Below are 19,097 nucleotides of genomic sequence, written 5' to 3'. Positions count from 1 at the left end.
AGGAAACTAAGGCACAGAGAGGCTAAGTCACTTATCCACGGTCATGCAATTTGTAAATGGGACTTAGACTCAGGCAGTCTGGTTTCAGAGCCCAAGCTCTTTACTACAGATCAAGAACTACCATCCAATGATAAGTGGAGTGAGGAGTATATCAGGGAGAACTTGACCCAGACTGAGGGGAAATCCCTGAAGGGAGTTCCAGCTAAGCTAAGGCTGGAGGAAGACAAGGAGGGAGGCAGATGAACTTTCAACTCCAGAGATGCTCGAGGCACCCCTAGTCAGGTGAAGGTGGAAAACTATATGTCTTCCCAGCCAGACTCCTACAGATTCCCCAGTGAGAAATAGAAAGAATATATAAAGTCTAATTAATTGCTTACACATTGGTTAGAACAAGAACCTGGTTGCCAACCCAGCTCTCCACCCAACAAGCCTGTGCAACCCTGGGCAAGCCCCTTTCCCTGTCCGCATAGGGAATAGTACTTCTTCTGGACTAGTTAACAGAACCTCTGGGAACTAGAAGACAGATGGGAAAGTATATCCTCAACCATAAATGCTACAAATATAGTGGGAGTGGGGACTATGTTGAGCTCCTTTTCTGCAGGTAGGGTTGGGAAGCAGAGGAATAGAGGGCTCTGAGTGGCTGAGGTCTAGAGAGGGACTGACACAAAGGAGGAACACATCATGAAGGACTGGGAAATTCTGGGCCAGAAGTCCCCTGTGTAAGTCATCTCTAATCCAAGTACCCAGCACAGGGCCTGGTCCAGAGGAGGCATCATAAAATATTTCACAAATGAGCAAATGAATGAATAGACTCTCAAAAGACAACTCTAAGGCTGGGATTGGCTCAGACCGGCTTCCTCTGAAGATAACCTGGGCCTCCCACTACCACTATGTCATGTGTTTAGAAGTTCCAGCCAATGCAATAGGGCAAGAAAAACAAATGAGACAACTAGCCTTTGAGGAAAAGCAGACAAAAGTATGTCCTTTTTTGCAAACAATATGAGGACCTGTCTAGAAAATACAGGAGAACTAACTGAAATACTGTTAAAAATCAATAAAATCATACAGTACAGGGTGTGGTTACAAAATAAACACAAAAAGTACAAAAATACAGAAGTCAACAGTCCTCGTCAGTAACTGACAGCCAGCTAGAAAATTGGGGAAAATATTGCACTCATAACAGCAACAAAAATATAAAATTTCTAAGCATACCAGAGCTGTGCAGGTCTTATGCAATAAAAGCTATAAAAGTTTACTACGAGATGTTTAAAAAACTCAACCACATGAGAAGACATGCCCTGGTTTTAGATCGGAAAATGTAATATTTTAAAGCTGTTAATTCTTCACAAATTAATATACACTATTACAATACAATTGTATTGTATCTAATTGTATCTAATACAATTCCAATAAAAATCCCAAGGAAATGACTGAGATGGGCATTAAGTTCATCTGACAGAACAGACAGAAATATTTTAAAAGAACAAGAGGAGAAGACACGTAAAGATCATAGATGTCATATAAAACAATATCTTATCACAAAATAAATAAAGAGAGCAATGAAACATATTTAAATGGCCAGGAATAGACTCGACTCTATCATATAATAATCGGTAGAGTCAAGATTATTTAATAAATGGTTAACCATGGGGGAAAAAAATAAAGTTACAGCCCCATCTCGTACCCACCCCCCCATGGAGATTAATACCAGATGGTTTAAAATCTTTAAGAATACAAATGACACTATGAAATGACTAGGAATATAAATGAATACCTATCTGATCATGTGGTGGGAAAGAAATGTCTAAATATAAAAGTGAAGAACAATAAATTTTACATATGGGTGGAACCCTCTCCAAACTATCTGACGTAAGTTCCTAATAAGTAAGTGTTGGCTGTTATCATTGGTCCAAAAAAAATAGATAGAACTTTTATTTGTGAATATCATCATGAATACTGTTAATAGGCAAACAGCCAAACTGGAATATACTCATAAGGTGGAGGAAGCCTGTGTGATCTTAATATGTAAATATCAATAACTGTACAAATCCATAACGAAAGACAGCATCCCAACCCCCCAGATAAACAAATTCATCAATGATAAAGTACAAATGGAAAACAGATGTAAGAAAAGCACTCTTCTTCTAGATGGCCAATGAACTGAAGTGAAAGCCATAAATTGTCTTTTTAAAATCTCCTCCTCTGATGCTAGCAACAGCACGGATTGGCTCCATCTTTCTAGAAGGCAATTGCTAATAAAACAAGTAAACCCATAAAGCACTTACGTGCAGGGCATATTTTAAATCATTCATATATATGTACGTGCGTGCCTGTACGTGTGTATACACCTATATCTTGGCGTCTGTATGCATGCACTTTGAATAATAGGTTATATATGTATATGCTAACATATACATTATGTTACATGTATGTTAACATATATTAATATATGTTAAGAAATAAAAATTTTGATTTTGATTAAATATGTATTATTTATATATAACTCATAATATATACATACTCAAATATATATATACACATATATATTATATATATATTACTTAATCTACAGAGGAAGCTGATAGAGCTATGGAGCGAAATTGCCTTGTAGCTAAAAGTACATGTAGGCTTTGGAGTTAGGCAGTAGAGGGTTCAAATCCTGTCTCTGCCACTTATCAGAAATATGACCCTGGGCCAGTTACTTAGCCACTTAGACCTTAGTTTTTTCATCTGTAAAATGGGGGTGATAACATCTGCCCTGCAAAGTGTGTTAGCTCTTGGCCAGTCCCTGGCCCAGTCCCCAAAATGCACTCAGTGCTTATCACTGGGCAGGGCCAGCTTACTTTCTTCTTGATACTTTCTAGACTATTCCACATATTCCTTAATGAGCATGCCCTACCTCTGTCATCGGAGGAAGGGGAAAAGCAGGCTGGGGTCTGAGAATCCTGCCGGCTTTCTCCACCTCAGCCCCCACCAGCTCCCAGCCGCCACCTGGCTCACCAAGGCTGCTCCTTCCTGCCAGCCTATCTCCCCCCTCCCCCTCCCCGCTGCCTGAGGGCCCCTAATAACCCTGGGTAATTCACTGGACACTGAGCAGGCCACACCAGGGATGGAGCAGCCGCCAGCCCACAAGCGTGGGGCCGGGCACCTTATCCTCTGGCGTGGGCAGCCCTGGTTTTCCCGCACAGCCGGAGCCCCACTGCCTCTGGCCCAGAGCCCCTCACTGGCCCACGGCCCTGCATCCCCCCTGACTGCACCATGGTAAGCATCAGCCTCCCCAGCGGGCAGCTCTAGACCTCCTCGCTGGCTCCCGGCCGGGCCCCGCTCCTCAAGCTGCCCGAGTGGCCTCTGCAGACGTCATCCGATTGTATCACCTCTGCTAAAAACCTTTACATGTCTTCCCGCTGCTGCTTGGACAAAGTCCAAAAGCCTTACCACCGCCTACCAGGCCTGCTGCCTGACCAGGCCTCCTCCTGCCCCTGTGCCTTGTCACCTGCTGTATTTCGACCTCAGTTTAACCCATCTGCCCTCTGGCAAGGTGCCCCTCACCTCCCAGACCAGCCCAATCCCCACCATGTTAGGCACCCGAGCACCCCGTGCCTCTCGTGTGGAGCCAGGATGGTGACGTAATTCTGCCTTTATCAATGTGATCAGCTTGTTTCCACGGGAGCAGGGACTGTCCTTGCTGGGGCCCCAAAACAGGGCCAACACCTTGCCCGTGCTGACAGCTGACCCTTCCTTCCGCAGGCCAATGCCGCTCTAAGTGACTCAGTGACTCCTTGTGACAACTCGAGGGGGCCGCGACGCTTCCCATCCATTTTCTAGATGAGGAAACTGAGGCACAGAAAACTGAAATAATGTCCCCAGAGTCACGGAACTCGGACGTGACAGAGCTGGGGTTGGAACTTCAATCATTTGGCTCCAGAGTCTGTGCTCTTAACCTCTGCCCTTTCCTGCAGTAGCAAGTGTGGGTCGGTTGGCGACATGAATCAATCCAGTGACTCAACACTGGGCCTCCAAGGTCAGCCAATGCTGTCCTCCCAGGGGGCTGGCTTCTCTGCCTCATTCTCAAAGCCCTTGATCTTGACCCCATGTGGGAGCTGACCCTCCCTCTTCTTGATGGATCTGAACATGGGGTGTACCGGTCTATGGCAGGTGGGTAAGGCCTTGGGGTCTAGGGGAGGCAGGTCACGAGGTAACAGCCCCGACAAGTGTCTTCCGCAGGCAAACCCAAGGACCCCAAAGACAGTCCTGCCAGTGCTGGTCACGGCCAGTAACCCAGGCAAGTCACCTTGGCATCTTTATGACCTCAAGTCCTTCATTCGGTCCTCCTCCCCTTCTTTATCCTCCTCAATCCGCTGGTCTCCCCCACCCCTCAGTCTTTATCCCACATGCCCATAAGCCCGCGAGGGCTCCATAACCTCACCGAAGCAGAGTGCACAGAGACCCATCCAGACAAAGGGCGGCCTCCCTGCCCCCCGGGCAGACCCTCCTGTTTGGCTGATTTCTCCATCAACCACACATAGTAGGTGCTCAGTAAACATTTGCTGGCTGAGGGAGATGACTGGATGGGGGGCCCGTGAGTGGCTCTAGAAGCCAACATCATGTGCGAGAGGAGGAGCCAGCCCAGGGCCTGGGGGAGGCCAGCCCTCCAATCCCACCAGGTCACCTCCCAGGCCCAAGGGGGATCTGGGACACGGGGAGGACCCTCTCCCCAGAATCACACCCTCTGTGCAGGTGCATAACATGGTCTTCCAACCTCAGCTCAGTCAGGAATTCCACCCCGGGAGAGCCTCTGCTTTCACCTTGTCCTGGCCACATCCCAGATCAAGGGTAGCCCAGGACTCGAGCCCAGCAAACTGGGGTCTCCCACCCAATTGGCCTGTCCTGGGGCCACCTCTGCTCACCCCTGGGCTGCAGGCCAGGTGTCGGGCAAAGGGCATAGCTTCTCCCCTTGGAGTTTAATGCAAGCGCTATTGGAAGAAGCACGCTCCCATCGCAGTGTCTTTTCTGGAACCGGCACCCTTATCTGTTAGACCCAGAAGCAGGTGGGAGTCCTGTCCAGGAGACCCCACGTCCACACGCCCCAGCTACACGTGGCAGCAGCAGGAGGAGTCACCTGCCAGGTACAAGCCTCCCCCGCCACCCCCAGAGCTCCTTCTCAAAATGGAGGGAGAAGCAGCTGAGGGCCCCCCCCCCTGCCTCCGCACATCTGTTGGCAGGATGGGGGTGGGCTGCGGGCCAGACCGGGGCTGCTGTGGGCCTGGGGCTGGGGCCCTGCCGTGTGGGGCCAGCATGGGCCGGAGAAGGAGCCAGTGGAGCATCTGCTGCCACAGAACCAAGGGATCAATCTGGAAGCTGGAGGGAGTGGAAAAGAATGGGCAGGAGCAGGAGGGAGCGGGAAGGACCGGCCAGTCCCCGAGCAGACCAAGAAAGGCGTGTTCCTGAGCAAACCTGGCAATTCCAAACAGCTGAGGATTCTCAGCCCCATGAGGTACCCGTGGCCGGGGAGGCCCGAGGCCCATGGAGAGCAGAGGTCTCCAAGGGGGCTCCCTCTTTCTGCCGGGCCCACAGGGGCAGGTCCTGCAGCCATTTCCTAGACGGCGTCTGCACGGGCCCAAGCCTTAGTGTCCCTATCTGTTTATGGGTACAGTATCTCCACCCATCTCTTTAGGTCTTTGTGGGGATCGAATGAAAACAAGCTACACAGAGTGCGTGCATGGGGAGTAGGGCCCACAGTAAGGCCCAACATATGGCCGATTATTATTGTCCGCGTTTGCCCAGGAAGACCGCTATGCTATCAAACACTGCACTATTCGCCTTGTTAAAACCAGAGCACTTCCAGGCACTTGGTAGCCACGGGGCACGTGAGGCTTCTGTGCTTGCTCTGCAAGGAAGGACCCCGGCCCAGCCCTGGCCGTGTGTCCCAAACTCCCAGACAAGCTGGTGGGCACCAGAGCTGGCCTTTGGAGGCTGCATGATCTGGGGACCAGTCGGCTAATGGCTCTTTCCTTAAGCCACTCCATCTGCACAACGTGCTTAGCAAAGGATGACCTTGGGCCTGGCTACCCTGGTTACCCTACAGAGGACAGGCTGGGCCGGGCAGTGTCCTAACCACGGGCCCCTCTGCCCTCCCTCCGGGCCTGCTTCACACTCCTTCAGCACAGCCCCTGCTCTCTTGGCTTCCCCGACCTTGCAACTGCCCTCCTCCTGTGTCTCCAGCCATACCTGGAGACTTTTCCCCATGACCTAAATGTTGCTGGCCTGGCACACTTTTTGGTGCTCTGGCTACTCAACTCCAAGCGCAGCCCTGGACAGCCCTGTTCGCTGCCGGAGCTCCAGGAACAGACCGAGGCGCTCCGGGGCTGGGGGTTCCCAGCAGGCATCAGGGCACTGTTCTCTCTGGTCTCTGTGGTCTCATCGGAAAGTTAACTGGAGCATTCCAAGAGGGTTCCGAGGGGCAGGGGGCATCTCTGTGCTGTTGTCTCCACCCCCCAAGGCTCATCTCCAGCTCAGCGCTCTGCAGAGTTTCGGAATCTCTGTCCATGCATTGTCTCCACCTGGCAGGGCTCCCAGTTCCCAAACGAACATCCTTGCCTTCCTTCTCTGGGGTGCCCCGGTTGGGTCACCAAGGCTAACACCAGGGTGTCACTGGTCTCTTGTCTCTCACCCATGACTGTGTCCTCCCCCCCCCACATTGTGAATGCATCTGCTTTCCCTCCTTCCACACCCCTAAGCTGGCTGGGCTAGGCTCCTCCCTCCCCCGTAACCCCCTGCCAGGTCTCCCTTCCTCTGCTCTGGTCCCCACCTCCAGTCCACATCCACACCCAGCTATCATTCCCAAACATGACCATGTCCCTCCCCAGCTCAAAAGATGACATGCCTAAATTTCCATCCCTAGTCCGACATTCAACGACTTCCCTATTTAGCAGCAAATGACCCTTCTTTCCTGCTTTCCTTTGAGGGCTCTAGGTTCCAACGGCCTTTCTCTCCCTAATCCCCCCCAACAAGCAGTTCCACTCCCAGGTCCTGTGTCACCGCCTGGCACTTGGGGGGCACTCACGGAGTGCCTGTGGCACTGAGGCCTTCCCACCAGGAGCCCCTTGGAAGCACCCCAAACGTAGCCCCAATCCCAGTACCTCCATGGCCCTACCTCCAGACCCCACAGCAAATACTCACTTTGGCTCCAGGAGGGCCGGGGAGGCCTGGATTTCCATAAGGCCCAGGAGGACCCTGAAAGGGAGAAGAAACAAAAGTGAGGGAAAACGGGGGTCACTCCGCTTCCCGCAGCAATGCCTTCCCCCCGCTGGGTCTTCTCACCTAGCCAAGTCTCAGCAGGACCGTCATGGCGGCCTACTTTTAGGGAGGGCCCCCTCGCTGCCCGGCCCTGCATTAAACACCTGCTGTGCATTACCTCATTTTACTCTACGAACCCACGAGGCAGGGCTGTTATTATTCCTCTTTTGAAGATGGAGCCGGTGCTCAGAGAGGCTGAGAACTTTCTCAGAGCACTCAGCAGCTCAGGGGCGGAGCTAGAGGTCAACCTCAGATGTGTGACTTCGGAACACAAGCCCTCAACCTCTGAATTTTACTTTTACTGCCTCCCGGCTCTCACCCCGCTCCGGCGCAGCAGCCCTTCCCAGGCTGGCTCCCTGGGCTCAAAGCGCCCTTAGCTACTTGCTTCCCTCCGCGGCTTCTCATCACGTTTGCCTGCGCCATTCCCATCATCTGGTGTGCCTTTCCCACCCAACCCCTCCAGCTGCCACCCACCCCGTCCTTCGAGGCCTGGCTCCCATGCCACCTCTCCTGGGGATCTTCTAGGACTTCTGCCTAAAGGCGCCGCTCCCTTTTGACTCCAATGGGCCTGTGGTGTGAGCCTTTGGAGTTGAGAGCCCAGTGAAGGAAGGCCTTGGCGTCTTCTGAACAAAGATGCCTCCCTCCTGTGGCCACAGCCCAGCCAGAGAGCTCTCCCTTAGGTTCCTAAGAGCTCTGAGCTGACAGGTCCTCCAGGACCTGTGTGCCTTGGAGCAGCTAGGAAGACTGGGCCCAGGGAGTCGAAGAGTCTTGGCCAAGTCACACAGCAGAGAGGTGGCCAAGTGAGGGCTGGGACGCAGGCCTGTTGGCTTCAGGTCCAGGGCTTATTCATGGCACTAGATTTTCCCAGGTCCTATCTGAATCCTGTAGAACAGCTGGCCCCTGTTATGTCCACTTTCTCCGGCAAGGGCCCTGGGGTAGGGTCTTGCAGCCAGTAACATAAACAGAGCCCAAAGAGTCGGGTAATTCCTGAGAGTTTTTGTGCAGCAGGAATCATCTGGGGCATTGGGGGTGGGGAGAGGAGCCTGGAGAAGCCCGGTGGTGCCCCTCCACACCAGCTTCTAGACACACTGCCCTTGTCCCTGGCCCCTCTTGACTCATCTGGCTAGCTGTGTATGAACTTGCTTCCTTCCTCCCTCTCTGAGGCCAACTTTCCAGCTGCAGCCTGTCACATTCCAACGAAGGCACCTCCCCCTTCCTCGATGCCTGAACAGGGACCCTCCCCTTCTCCAAACACATCAAAAAGGAACAGTGTTCAGAAGCTCACTCGGCCTGGGGAACTGAGAACGGTGTCACTGGTGACCCTCCCTCTAAAATAACCCACTCTGCTACCCTCTCCAGCATTCCACCGAACACTGTCTCCCGGCACATGGGTGTGACCTGGAACCAGCCGTGAGCAAACCCCTGCCCCAGCCTTGCTGTCCCCAACAGTCCTATGAGTAACTAGGACCCCCAGTAGTTTCTAAGGAATCTGGAAGACCTGAGATGCTCACCCCAGGCCAGGCTCCTGGGGTCTAACCTCAGAACTCAGATGGAATTGGACATAAGTTGGGTAGGCGTGTTTGAGGAGGGGCCCTTGACCAGCACTCCAGAAACAGGCATGGGCTGTGGGAGGCCAAGGGTGGCTACCTTCTCCCCGGTTGTGCCCCCAGCTGCCCCGAAGATGGCGGGCTGGAGCGCTCGGCTACCCCATCTGCGGCGTGTGGAAGTGGGGGCTTCCTGCTTCCCCACCCCACCTCCCCATCCCTCTCCAGCCACTGCTTTGCAAAGAAAAGGAGCACATAGTTGACTGGGAGCCAAGCAGACCAGTTCTATAAATCTGCAGCCCAGAAAGCCGGGTATGGGGAGGGCCCAGGGATTCCCCAACATCCTTCCATGGGCTGGGGAACTATGCGGAGGTGGGCAGGGGCACGCCACTGCGCTTTGGGTGACCTCAGGTAAGGCCCTGCCATTCCCTGAGCCCCAGAGCCATCATTCGTGCAGAGAGGAGCTGGGATGGTCTACTTTCCACATTCTACTATCTCTGGAATTTTATGATCTATGGAATTTCCAGCCTAGAAACGGGATGATGGCGGGGAGGTGCGGGGGGTGGGGGAGCACACAGAAAGCCTGAGAAGGCTGTTGGGAGAGTCATTCCCTCACTCATGGAATTTCATAGCTGGGAGGAACCTTGGAAATACGTTTCCAAGGAAATGCCTTGGAAAATCCTGAGCAGACCCCATATAGATGGGAAACTGAGGCCCAGAGAAGGGAAGGGATTTGCCTAAGATCACACAGCTTCTGGGGGGAAATGCTGTTGGCTTCCAGACTAGAACTCTTAAGCAACCATTGGCCCGGCACCGGCTGTGAGCAGGGCACTCTGCTAGGCATGTGTGAGAAAGAGAAAGAAACGGCCTGGCTCTGGCCCAGAGGGGCTCGTTTGGGTAGAGAGAGAAATCAGCACAATAGATGGTTAAGATCATAGGTTCTGGGGTCAGACCGTCTGGGTTCAATCCTAGCGCCGACACAGACACTCTGGTTGACTGTCTCCAAAGTAGCCGAACCTTTCTGAGCCTCAGTTTCCTCGCCTGTAATGTGGGGACAACATCGGAGACTCTTTCTCGGGACAGCTGGGCTGGTGGGATGAGATCTCGTGCACCCAGCTCCGCCAACAGAGTCCAGCAGTCTGCGCGAGCTTCAGGAAAGTGATCCGTGCCGTCCAGAGCAGCAGAGAAGCTGCTGCAGGCACTCGGAGAAGGGGCGGTCATCAGAAAATGAGGTGGCATTTGATCTCAGCAGGGGATGGAAGAGGAGCTTGCAAAGAAGGGCACACCAGGTCAGGTCAAGAGGCCGGCCCCAGCAAAAGTGCAGAGGAGGCATCTGGACGGGCAAGGTGCCTGCTAAGTCAGAGGGCCTCATCCCGGTCCCTGGCTGCAAGCTCCTGTGGCCAGCAGTAGCCCTGGTACCTCCGAGGTCCCCAGTTCTGGGTATGTGCTCCATGGAGACTGGAGCCAGGAGGAAATGCCGCTTCAGACAGCAGATTCCAGAGCCCTGGGCCCAGAGAGCACAGGGCCAGGTCTGGAGTAATTGCATAACCAGAACCATCCGCTGGGCTCCGAGCTAAAAATATGCCCCAGGCAGCTGTCTCTGCCAGAGCCTTGCCAGGCACCCAGCGTGGGAAAGGCTGATTCAGCCTGGGCACAGGTGCGAGGCGTCATGGGGCTGAGTCCTTTTGGGAAAGGGACAGATTTGCGTCCAAGAGGACCCCCAGGGGTGCCGGCATATGGTTCAGAGCCTGCCTTCCCATCCTGGCTCTTCTGTTTCCTCTGTGTTCGGTTTTCTCGTCCCCAAAATGAGAATGATTATCCTGGCCCACGGCGGGGAAGGGGCTCAAACAAAGCAGCATCACATGCGTGCGAGGTGTAACAGAGTTCTTTTCCACACCAAGGCTCAGGCTAGCTCCTCTCAGCCACTGCGGCCCTGCGAAGCCACCCTCCCACCTCTGACCAAACCTCTCAGCACGGGGAGCTCCCCCCCTACCTTGCCCGTGTCGGCATCCCCACCCCAGGACGGCCCTGCAGAGTTGGGAAGAGGGCTACAAGGCCCGTGTCCTCCCAGGCCAGCTTTTTTTCCTGGACAAACGCTGAAACCCATCAGCTCAGGAGATGTGGTCGGCAGAAACCCCTTCTCTACTCCAGGCTGCCAAGGGTGATACCCGCCATGAACACCTGAGACCCCTGTAAGAGGTCGTTGCTGTCCCTATGCCATGCCCGTCCACACAGCGCCCCCGAAGGGCCCTAAGTCCACTTCAACGGACCAAGTGGAAAATGGGGACCATGAGGGGCAGGAAACAGCCTGAGGACACACGGTAAGGCTGGAACTTCAGGGGCAGTGGGACATAGGCCAAAGAGCCAACCAGACCCCCAAAGGACAGCGTGTGATCACTTACCCGAGGCCCCCGTGCACCAGGGGGTCCAGGGAGCCCAGGCAGCCCAGGGGGACCCTGAAGGAAAGAGCAAGAAGACAGCGTCAGTGCCAAGGAGCAGCAGGGAATGGGTTCAAGCAGTCGTTCCACACGCCCGGCCAGAGCTCTGGGCATGGACTCTCCGCGGCTGAGAAGAGGGGTTCTGAGGTCCCTGCCTAAGGAACTCATGCTCTTTGGGGCTTCCAGGCCTTTGCAGCTGCTGTTTCTTGGTCTTTGAAGTTTTCACCTTTTATTACTCAGCCAACTTACCCAGGGTGCCACCTCCTTCAGGAAGCCTTCCTTGATCCCTCCCCCAGATTAGGTCAAGTCCCCTCTTCCCATTTTTCATTTATATATTATTTAGGGAATTGCCCGCCCTAAAGCCTGTCTCTCCCACGAGACCATGGTCTCCTCAAAGGAACTAATTCTCTCTCCCCAGGGCTCAGCTAAATGTTTGATAAGATAAAACAGCAAGAGACCTCAGAGCTCAGCCAAGTTCTCTGCAGAGCCGGAGCAGAGAAGGGATTTGTCCAAGGTCACACCAAGCATCTTTACATGGTGGAGAGGCAGTGCAGCATAAAGAGTACAGGCAAAAGCTTTTGCATCAGACGGGCCTGGGTTCAAAGCCCATGCTGCCACTCACCAGCTGGGTTTGGGCAAGTTCTTTAGCCAGCCTGTGCCTATAAAATGGGGGCAATAACACCCTCTTCACAGCACTGTCACAAGGATGAAATGAGATGGTTAACATTTAACACAGTGACTGGGGTCTAATCATCACTCAAAGGTTCCATCTCTCCCAGTGGTCACAGCCTGGTCCAACTGTCATCACTGCTCCCTGAGAACCTGCAGCAGCCCCGTCATTGGTCTCCCCACCTCCACCGTCTCTCCTCTCCTGTTCTCCTCCACACGGCCTTGTTCATCTTCCCAAGGCACTCCGCTGCTCAACGACACTCAATGGCTCCCTATTTCCCAGAGGAGAAAGGCCTAACCCTGCAGCATGGAAGGGAGGCAGCCAAGCAGACTTACTAAATGGAGGGCTAACCTTTGTTCACATCCTAGTTTTGCCACTTAATAGCTGGAGACTTTGTGTAAGCATTTCAGCCGGAGTGTCCACTGCGCCCGGTCCCCTTGGGTTCAAAAGCCACTGCCCCATCCCCCCTGAAGGCATAAATGAGGATTAACTGAGTGCCTGATGTGAAGAACTGAACACGGAGCCTTCGAAGGAAGCCTGGCTTTCGAGGATGTGTGAGGCCTGGGGAATTCATTTGTTTCAAATAACCATCAACGAGATTCCAGGTTTTCTGCCCGGAGTTAAAATCAGTGTTGAAAACCCAGTACGGGTTGGCTGGTAATTAATCCAGATCTCACGCTGGGCAGCCTCGGTTCACAGTTCTGGCCTGTGAACACCACGTGCTTGCTCGTCCATGAATAAAGATCAGAAGAGAGATCCAGACAGGCAGATATGGGCACCAAGGCCCCAGGGGCACTGGAAAGAGCCTGGGGTGGGGGTGGCAAGTCCCAGACACCTCTGAGCCTCCAGGGACCTCTGGCCAAATTGGCAGCTGTCTTCCTTCCATGCAGAGCCTGGGGGCTGGGTGGATGTTTCTACTCTTCTGTCTCTAGTTCTCAGGTCTTCCTGCAGGGGTTCAAGGCCAGGCTCCTCTCCGCTCCTCCCCAGGGAGCAGCAGAGTGTGGTTTAAGACTGGGGACCTGGGTTCACGCTGGGCACCCCCCACTTATGAGCTGGGTGGCTCTGGGCACGCTACTTCGGTTCTCCAAGCCTTCATCCTTGAAGTGTCAAATGAGGATATGACGGCCCCTAGCCGACAGATAATCTATAAAAAGTGCTAATCCTGGCACACAGTTCACGCCCAAGAAGTTAGCTGTTGTTTCTGTTAAGCAAGCTGCTGGAGGCTCTCCAACTCAGAATCTTAAACCGCCCTCCTTGGCATGGGCTTTGCAGGAAGAGCAAAGATTTCCCTTTCCAGAAGGCCCTCCCTAGCCCTGTTCTTCCAGGTGACCCAGAATTAAAGGGAAATGCAGGGGCTCAGGCGAAGCATGACTATAGGTAGTATCATTACCCCGCCTTTTTAGTAGATGAAAAACCTAAGGGAACCTCAGAGCAGCAAAGCGACTTGCCCAAGGCCACACAGCTAACAGGCGGAACCTGGATTCAGTCCAGGACATTTGATTTGCTCTCCTCCCCTGGACAGCTTCCACGCAGAGTCTTGGCTAGGTATGTCCTGACTCGGTGTGCAACCTTGGCTAAGGCCCTTCCCCTCTGCAGGCATCTGTGGAATGAGCATCCCGGAACCTTCCTGACACGGGGCCCTTCCTGCATTGCAGGGTGGCCGTGACGTCCTTCTCCGGTTATCTGGCAGGAGAGGAAAGGAGGACACCATGCCCATCTCACAGAGAGGAAGGCTGAGGCCCAGCGAGGCAGGGCTCGTGCAGGGCTCGTACAGGGCTCCAGGGAGGGGACAGTCTCCGGGAGGTATAGCTCCCTCGGGGACCCAGTAGGGCAGCCGCCGTGGAGGCCTGGACACTCCCTCTTGGCATTTCTTCTGCCCCAGAAACAGGGGCATCCAGGCTGGGAGTCTGACCTCACCCACAACATCTGCAGAGCAGACTCTAAGTGCCAGTTGGGACCCACGGCCCAGCCTGGTGATGTCAGTCCACAGCCCGGCTCCGTGTCATGGCAGCCCAGCCCCCAGCTGCAGGCCCAGCCAGGCTCTCCTCTACCAACCCTGGGCCGGGGCTACCCGGTTGCCCAGCCTAACCCTTCCCCATTCAGGACTTACTTTGTCCGTGGGCAATGAGGGTGGGCGCCCCCTGCCCCCTCTCGCCTGATTCGAGACCCTGCCTATTCTCCACGCAGTGGAAAAACGCTGCCATTTCTTTCCAGGGCCTGAAGCCTGAGCGGGTGACTCTGGGATGATTCACGAGGGCCGGGGTGGGATTTTCCACTCCACGCTGCAAACAACGGGGCCTCTGAGAGGGCCCAGAGCAAAGGGGGAGGGGAGCGGGGGCCACGGGCCTGCCTGGGGGAGGAGAAGGAGGCCCGGGCTCCGGGGCTCACACAAACAGAGCCATGGAAACAAACACGAGGCCGCTCTGGGCTTCCCCCGGGGGTCCTGGCCTCCGACAGCCGGACCTAGGGGAACCCCGTCCCACGGAACAAGTCCATGCTTGTGTCCAGCTGCAACAGCCCGCCTGCCAAGCCTTGCAGAGAGAAGTAAGTCCTGGCTGGCACGGCCCCGGGGCAGCAAGCAGAGAGGTGCCACAGGCCGAGGGTCTGGGAGACCTGAGTCCAGGCCCGCGTGTGCTTCTAACTGCCGGTGACCCTGTGCTAGGACTCTTCGGTCTCTGGGCCTCTGCTCGGTGCCGGAGGCTTGATGGGGAGAAGCAGGAGACTTCAAAGGGCCCTCCCAGTTCTGACCATCTGAGAGCACCGTTATTCCCAAGAATTAGAGCCTTTTCCCCCAGTCTCCGTCCTAGGGAAGGACCTCCCAGCCAGGGCTCCTCCATGTGGCTTTACGCAGATTACATCATCTCCCCACGCCTCCAGCCCTCAGTTTGTCCAGCTGCAAAATGGGGATACAACACCTGGCTTCCAAGATAATGTATGCGGGTGCAGGTTAGCCCCACTTGCTCCCCCGATCTATTGTAGGCCCTGGGAACCCAGCCTACAGGCTGCAGTCTCACGCTTTCTTGCTCTCTGCTTCTGGCTGGGTCTGGCCAATGGGAGGTCCCAGCAAGAGACCGAAAGGTGCACAGAGTGAGTGGGCGGGGTATTTCTCTCCCTGCCCGGTGGGGGAACTACTGACTACTGTTCACACTTTAACTCCCACTGGGTTCTGGTCACACGTCCTCTCCCCTTATAACTTCAGGTCAGACCTGTGTGCTTTGCCAGCCCCGCTGCTTCCTTTGATGCCGCCCACGCCTCTGCAAACAGCCCCTGCCTTGAACTCCCCTCAGTTACCTTGTCCCCCACGTGAAGCTGCAGGATACAGCACGCAAACTGCTTAGCGCAAAGCCCGGCACATAGTAGGAGCTCAAAAGCACACGCTAAAGACAAAGCAAAACAGCCCTCGTTCTCCTGGGTTCTGGACGATAACTAGGGTAAGGGGTGAATTTCTCAAGATCTAGCCCCGATTCCTAACCACCAACAGTATGAAGGCCCTCCTGGGTCCAGACACGCCGGTCCTCCTAATGCAGCGATACCCCCATCTCAACCATCAGCATGTCCGTAAACAGCCACAACCAACCACTGGAACCAGGTTCTAATGCTGGGTGCTTATGTCCCTCATCTCAATCCACACAACAACTCTGGAAACGTACATAGTACCATATCCCCATTTTACAAAGGTAGAAACAAAGGCTCAGAGAGGTTAGGTGACTTGCCAAAGGTCACACAGCACCTGGCCTCTAGAAGGCACTCAATCCACATTTGCTGACAGCATGAAAGGATGGCTGGTTAAGGGATTGGTTCAAACCCAGGTCACTCCAAATGCAAAGTCTGTGCCCTGTTACCCTCCACGCGGCCTCCTGACCCACCAGCAGCAGACATCTGTGTAACCTCAAGGAGCCTGGCCTGGGAGTCAAGACAACCTTTTTCCTGTGAAGGTCACATTCTTTCATTCATTTCACAGACAGTCACAGAGCATCTGCTGCAGGCCAGGCCCTCATCCGGGTCTCCCTGAGGTGACGCTTGCAAAAAGTGCAAGCGAGTGCAAATGCCAGCGGCCTGATCATGAATAAATAAGGCCTTGACTCGCCTCCTTCCAGGCGTGGGGCTTCTGTGCAGCTTCTGTGCAGTCTCTGTGAACCGCAGCCTCCCTGCCCCTCCTCACCCGGGGCCCGGCTCAGCTTTTCCATGCTCCCCCCGCTGCCGGGGCTCCCACAGAGCTCCCTCGCTCCGTGGCTACAACTGCCGGCAGGCCCGGGGCCCAGAGCTGTCTCCGCCTCTGCCAGTCCGTCTGCTGCCCCTCGGGACCGCGCGGAACCCGTCAGACCCAGCCGCAGCACCCCTCTCTGGCTCTGAAAGGAGGTCCCACTTACTTCTGGGGAGGGAGCTCTTCCAAAGCTGTCGGAGAGGGGAGACAGCCCTGGGGAGAGGAAAGAAGTTCCCAAAGTCACCCAGCAAAAACAGATCTCCAAGGGGCCTTGGAGATCACCCAACTCGCTTCCTCACAGGAGATGGGAGCTATTCTTAACTTACAGTCTGCAGAAACCAAGGCTTAGGGTGGCTCAGGGCCACAAAGCTAGTAAGGGGTGGGGTCAGAATCGGAACCCAGGTCTGCATGTCCCCAGACGGGGAACAATTAAGCCCCCAACCCAGGGCAGCACAGCTTCTGCTCTGCTGGGACTAGATCCTAAATGTGTCTGGGGGTCGGAGGCAGATAAGAGGAGACAGAAGGAGCCGCAGCCCTTGTCACTGCCGCTCAGAGATCCCACTTCCGTATGGGACTTCTGGGCTCTGCCGAAATATAAATGACCAGTTTGCCACCTGCCACGTGGTGGGCTGGACAAGGCTTCTCCAAGTGTTTTGGGTTCCTATTGGAGTGAGGCTAGGTTCCAAGCTGAGGGAGGGTGGGATTAGGGGACAGGTTGGGACAGGAGGCAGGTTGCTACCCAAGCAGACTGATGTCCTCCCTCTTGCCCTCGGCCCTCCAGGGCTGGAGGAGTAGGGAGAGCCCATGGCCTCTCTGGACATCAGACACCCAGAGTCGTACCCCAGTTCCTGCAAGAACATGCTAGGTGCCCTTGGCCAAGTCTTTTGTCCCTCTAGCCACCATCCCCTCATCTGTGGAGCAGGGATCAGCGTACTCATTCAGCCCTCCTGAACCAGGTCCTGGGAGGTCCTAAAGGAAGGTTCCACTCATGCAACTCATAAATCTGGTAGGTATAGAAACAACCGATTCTTAAGATATTGAGATCTTCCTTTGAGGCCAAGGACATGGCCTGACACATCTTTGAAGCCACTAGCCTCCCGGCCCTGAGTCTTAAAGTCTCAGAGTGGACACTCAGGGGAGTGGAATGGAATGTGCCAGTCTTGGCATCTGGAGCTGGGGCATAAACTTCAACTCCACCTCCCATGCGCTGTGTGCCCTTGGGCAAGTCCTGGCCCTTTCTGGGCACACTCCCTAGGCTCCTCACCTGCCTAGTGAGGAGGGTCGAATGGAATGATCCCTAAGCACCCATCTACTGAACAGGTTGACTTCAGCACATTCTTTGATCACGGGGAAGCTCAAGAAGAGGATCTGGAGTGAGGCCTCACCGCTGCTGACCCACATCGCCTGGTACGTGGCCCGGACATCCGACAGGCCCAAAAGCAGATTCTATACCCTAAAAAAATCGCCCCTGTTCCAGTTGTGCTGGTTTGGACATGGCTGTCCTCTCTCCACACCACACACAGCCTGAGGAGGCAGGGTTGACCTCCACTGGATGGGGTGGAGACCCTGAGCTGCACACCCTCTCTCGGGGGAGACAATTCATCCCCTTTTAAACCCATGGCCAGTAAGCCCAGTACCCACACAGCTTGGGAAGCTGAGCTGTCAGGGGTCAGAGGCAGCCGGTGCCTGAGTCAGGCTGGGCAGCCTGGAGGGGTGAGAAGGGGTCCTTCTTTTCTCCACTCCCAACCTCCTGCCCTGACAATTTCAGAGTATAGGACTTGAGCAGAGCGTTGACATAATTGCAAAGCAATGCATACAATTTCCATAAGTTCTACAATATGGTTATAATAAAAACGGGCTCTCAGTCCCCTTGGAGACAGGCTGAATAAATATTATTCCTAATGATTATTAAAACTCATTAAGTGTGTTTGTAAGGCCTGGGAATTCCCAGCATCTGCCACCGTCTCCACATTGTAGGGAGCCTAACCTCAAACACAGAGCCTGGAGGGAAACCCAGCCTCAGGGAGGTGAAAACCACACGGTGGTCATCTCCAAGGCAGGAGAACAGAGCTGAGGCCTGAGCTTTCTGGAAACTCCATCCCCTCCACTCCCCGCCCGGAGGAATTGGCCTCCAGCTGCAGAAAGGTCGTTGCCCCTGGAGACAGTCCCAGGCATGCTGGAGGCACCGGGCCTGAGAACATCTTCTGCACGTGGAATGTTCTTTCTCCTTTCCTTGACTGTTCAGGCCCACCCTGACCCCCCTCACCCCAAACTCTTCTACAGGGGCCACAAATCAAACATCTATAGGAGCGGGGCAGGTAAAATACACAGGGGAAAGGACTGGGTTGGAAGGCCAGACTGGGAGATGTGGGGACACACGGGAGGAGGACTGTCCTGTCTAAAGGGGCAGATCTGACCGGGCCGCAGGCCAGGGGCTACTGCATCTGTCCCCCTTCCAAGAGAAGCTGGTCACCAGGTCTTTCATAAGAAATCTCTCACATTTTTAAAATGTTAGTAACTTATTAAATATTTTTAAACAATGCTGCAAGTGCCAAACAAAACATGTTCAGGACTACCCATGTGTGACCTTCGTCCAGCGCTCCCAGACTAGCTGGTGGGCTGGAGGAGCTCTCCGCCAGGAGTCAGGAGAGCTAAACTCTGGGGACCGCATGACCTAGGGGCCAGTCAGCTAGAGGTTTTCCTTAAGCCACTTGACCTTCGCAGTTGGGTTAGCAAAGAACAACCTGGGGCCTGGGCCCGCCCAAGCCTGGGGGTGGTCTTCACCGGGTGCTGGCCAGCAAACCCAAGGCTGCCCCGGTGCACCATGGATCACAGCAGAGCGGGCAATCGAGAGCCCAGCGGAGGTAGAACAGGGGACCTGCATGCGAGTTGACACGTGCCCATAACCACCTCCCTGCTCTGAGTTGCTTCTCCGGCCCTGCCCT

General features: G+C 54.5%; 1 protein-coding gene across 1 annotated transcript in view; it reads right to left on the bottom strand.

Moving 5' to 3' along the window:
- Positions 1-19,097, bottom strand: part of COL27A1 (collagen type XXVII alpha 1 chain) — a 131,373-nt gene that overhangs the window by 100,942 nt on the left and 11,334 nt on the right. The window contains exons 7-8 of the mRNA XM_040631345.1: positions 11,243-11,296; positions 7,180-7,233 (exon numbers count right to left, since the gene is read on the bottom strand). Of these exons, the coding sequence (XP_040487279.1) occupies positions 7,180-7,233; positions 11,243-11,296 (108 nt within the window). The remainder of the gene's footprint in view (positions 1-7,179; positions 7,234-11,242; positions 11,297-19,097) is intronic.

Source organism: Ursus maritimus, unplaced genomic scaffold, assembly GCF_017311325.1.
Source record: "Ursus maritimus isolate PB19 unplaced genomic scaffold, ASM1731132v1 scaffold_17, whole genome shotgun sequence".
In the NCBI taxonomy this organism is placed as follows: domain Eukaryota; kingdom Metazoa; phylum Chordata; class Mammalia; order Carnivora; family Ursidae; genus Ursus; species Ursus maritimus.
This window is presented reverse-complemented; position numbering and strand designations above follow the sequence as displayed.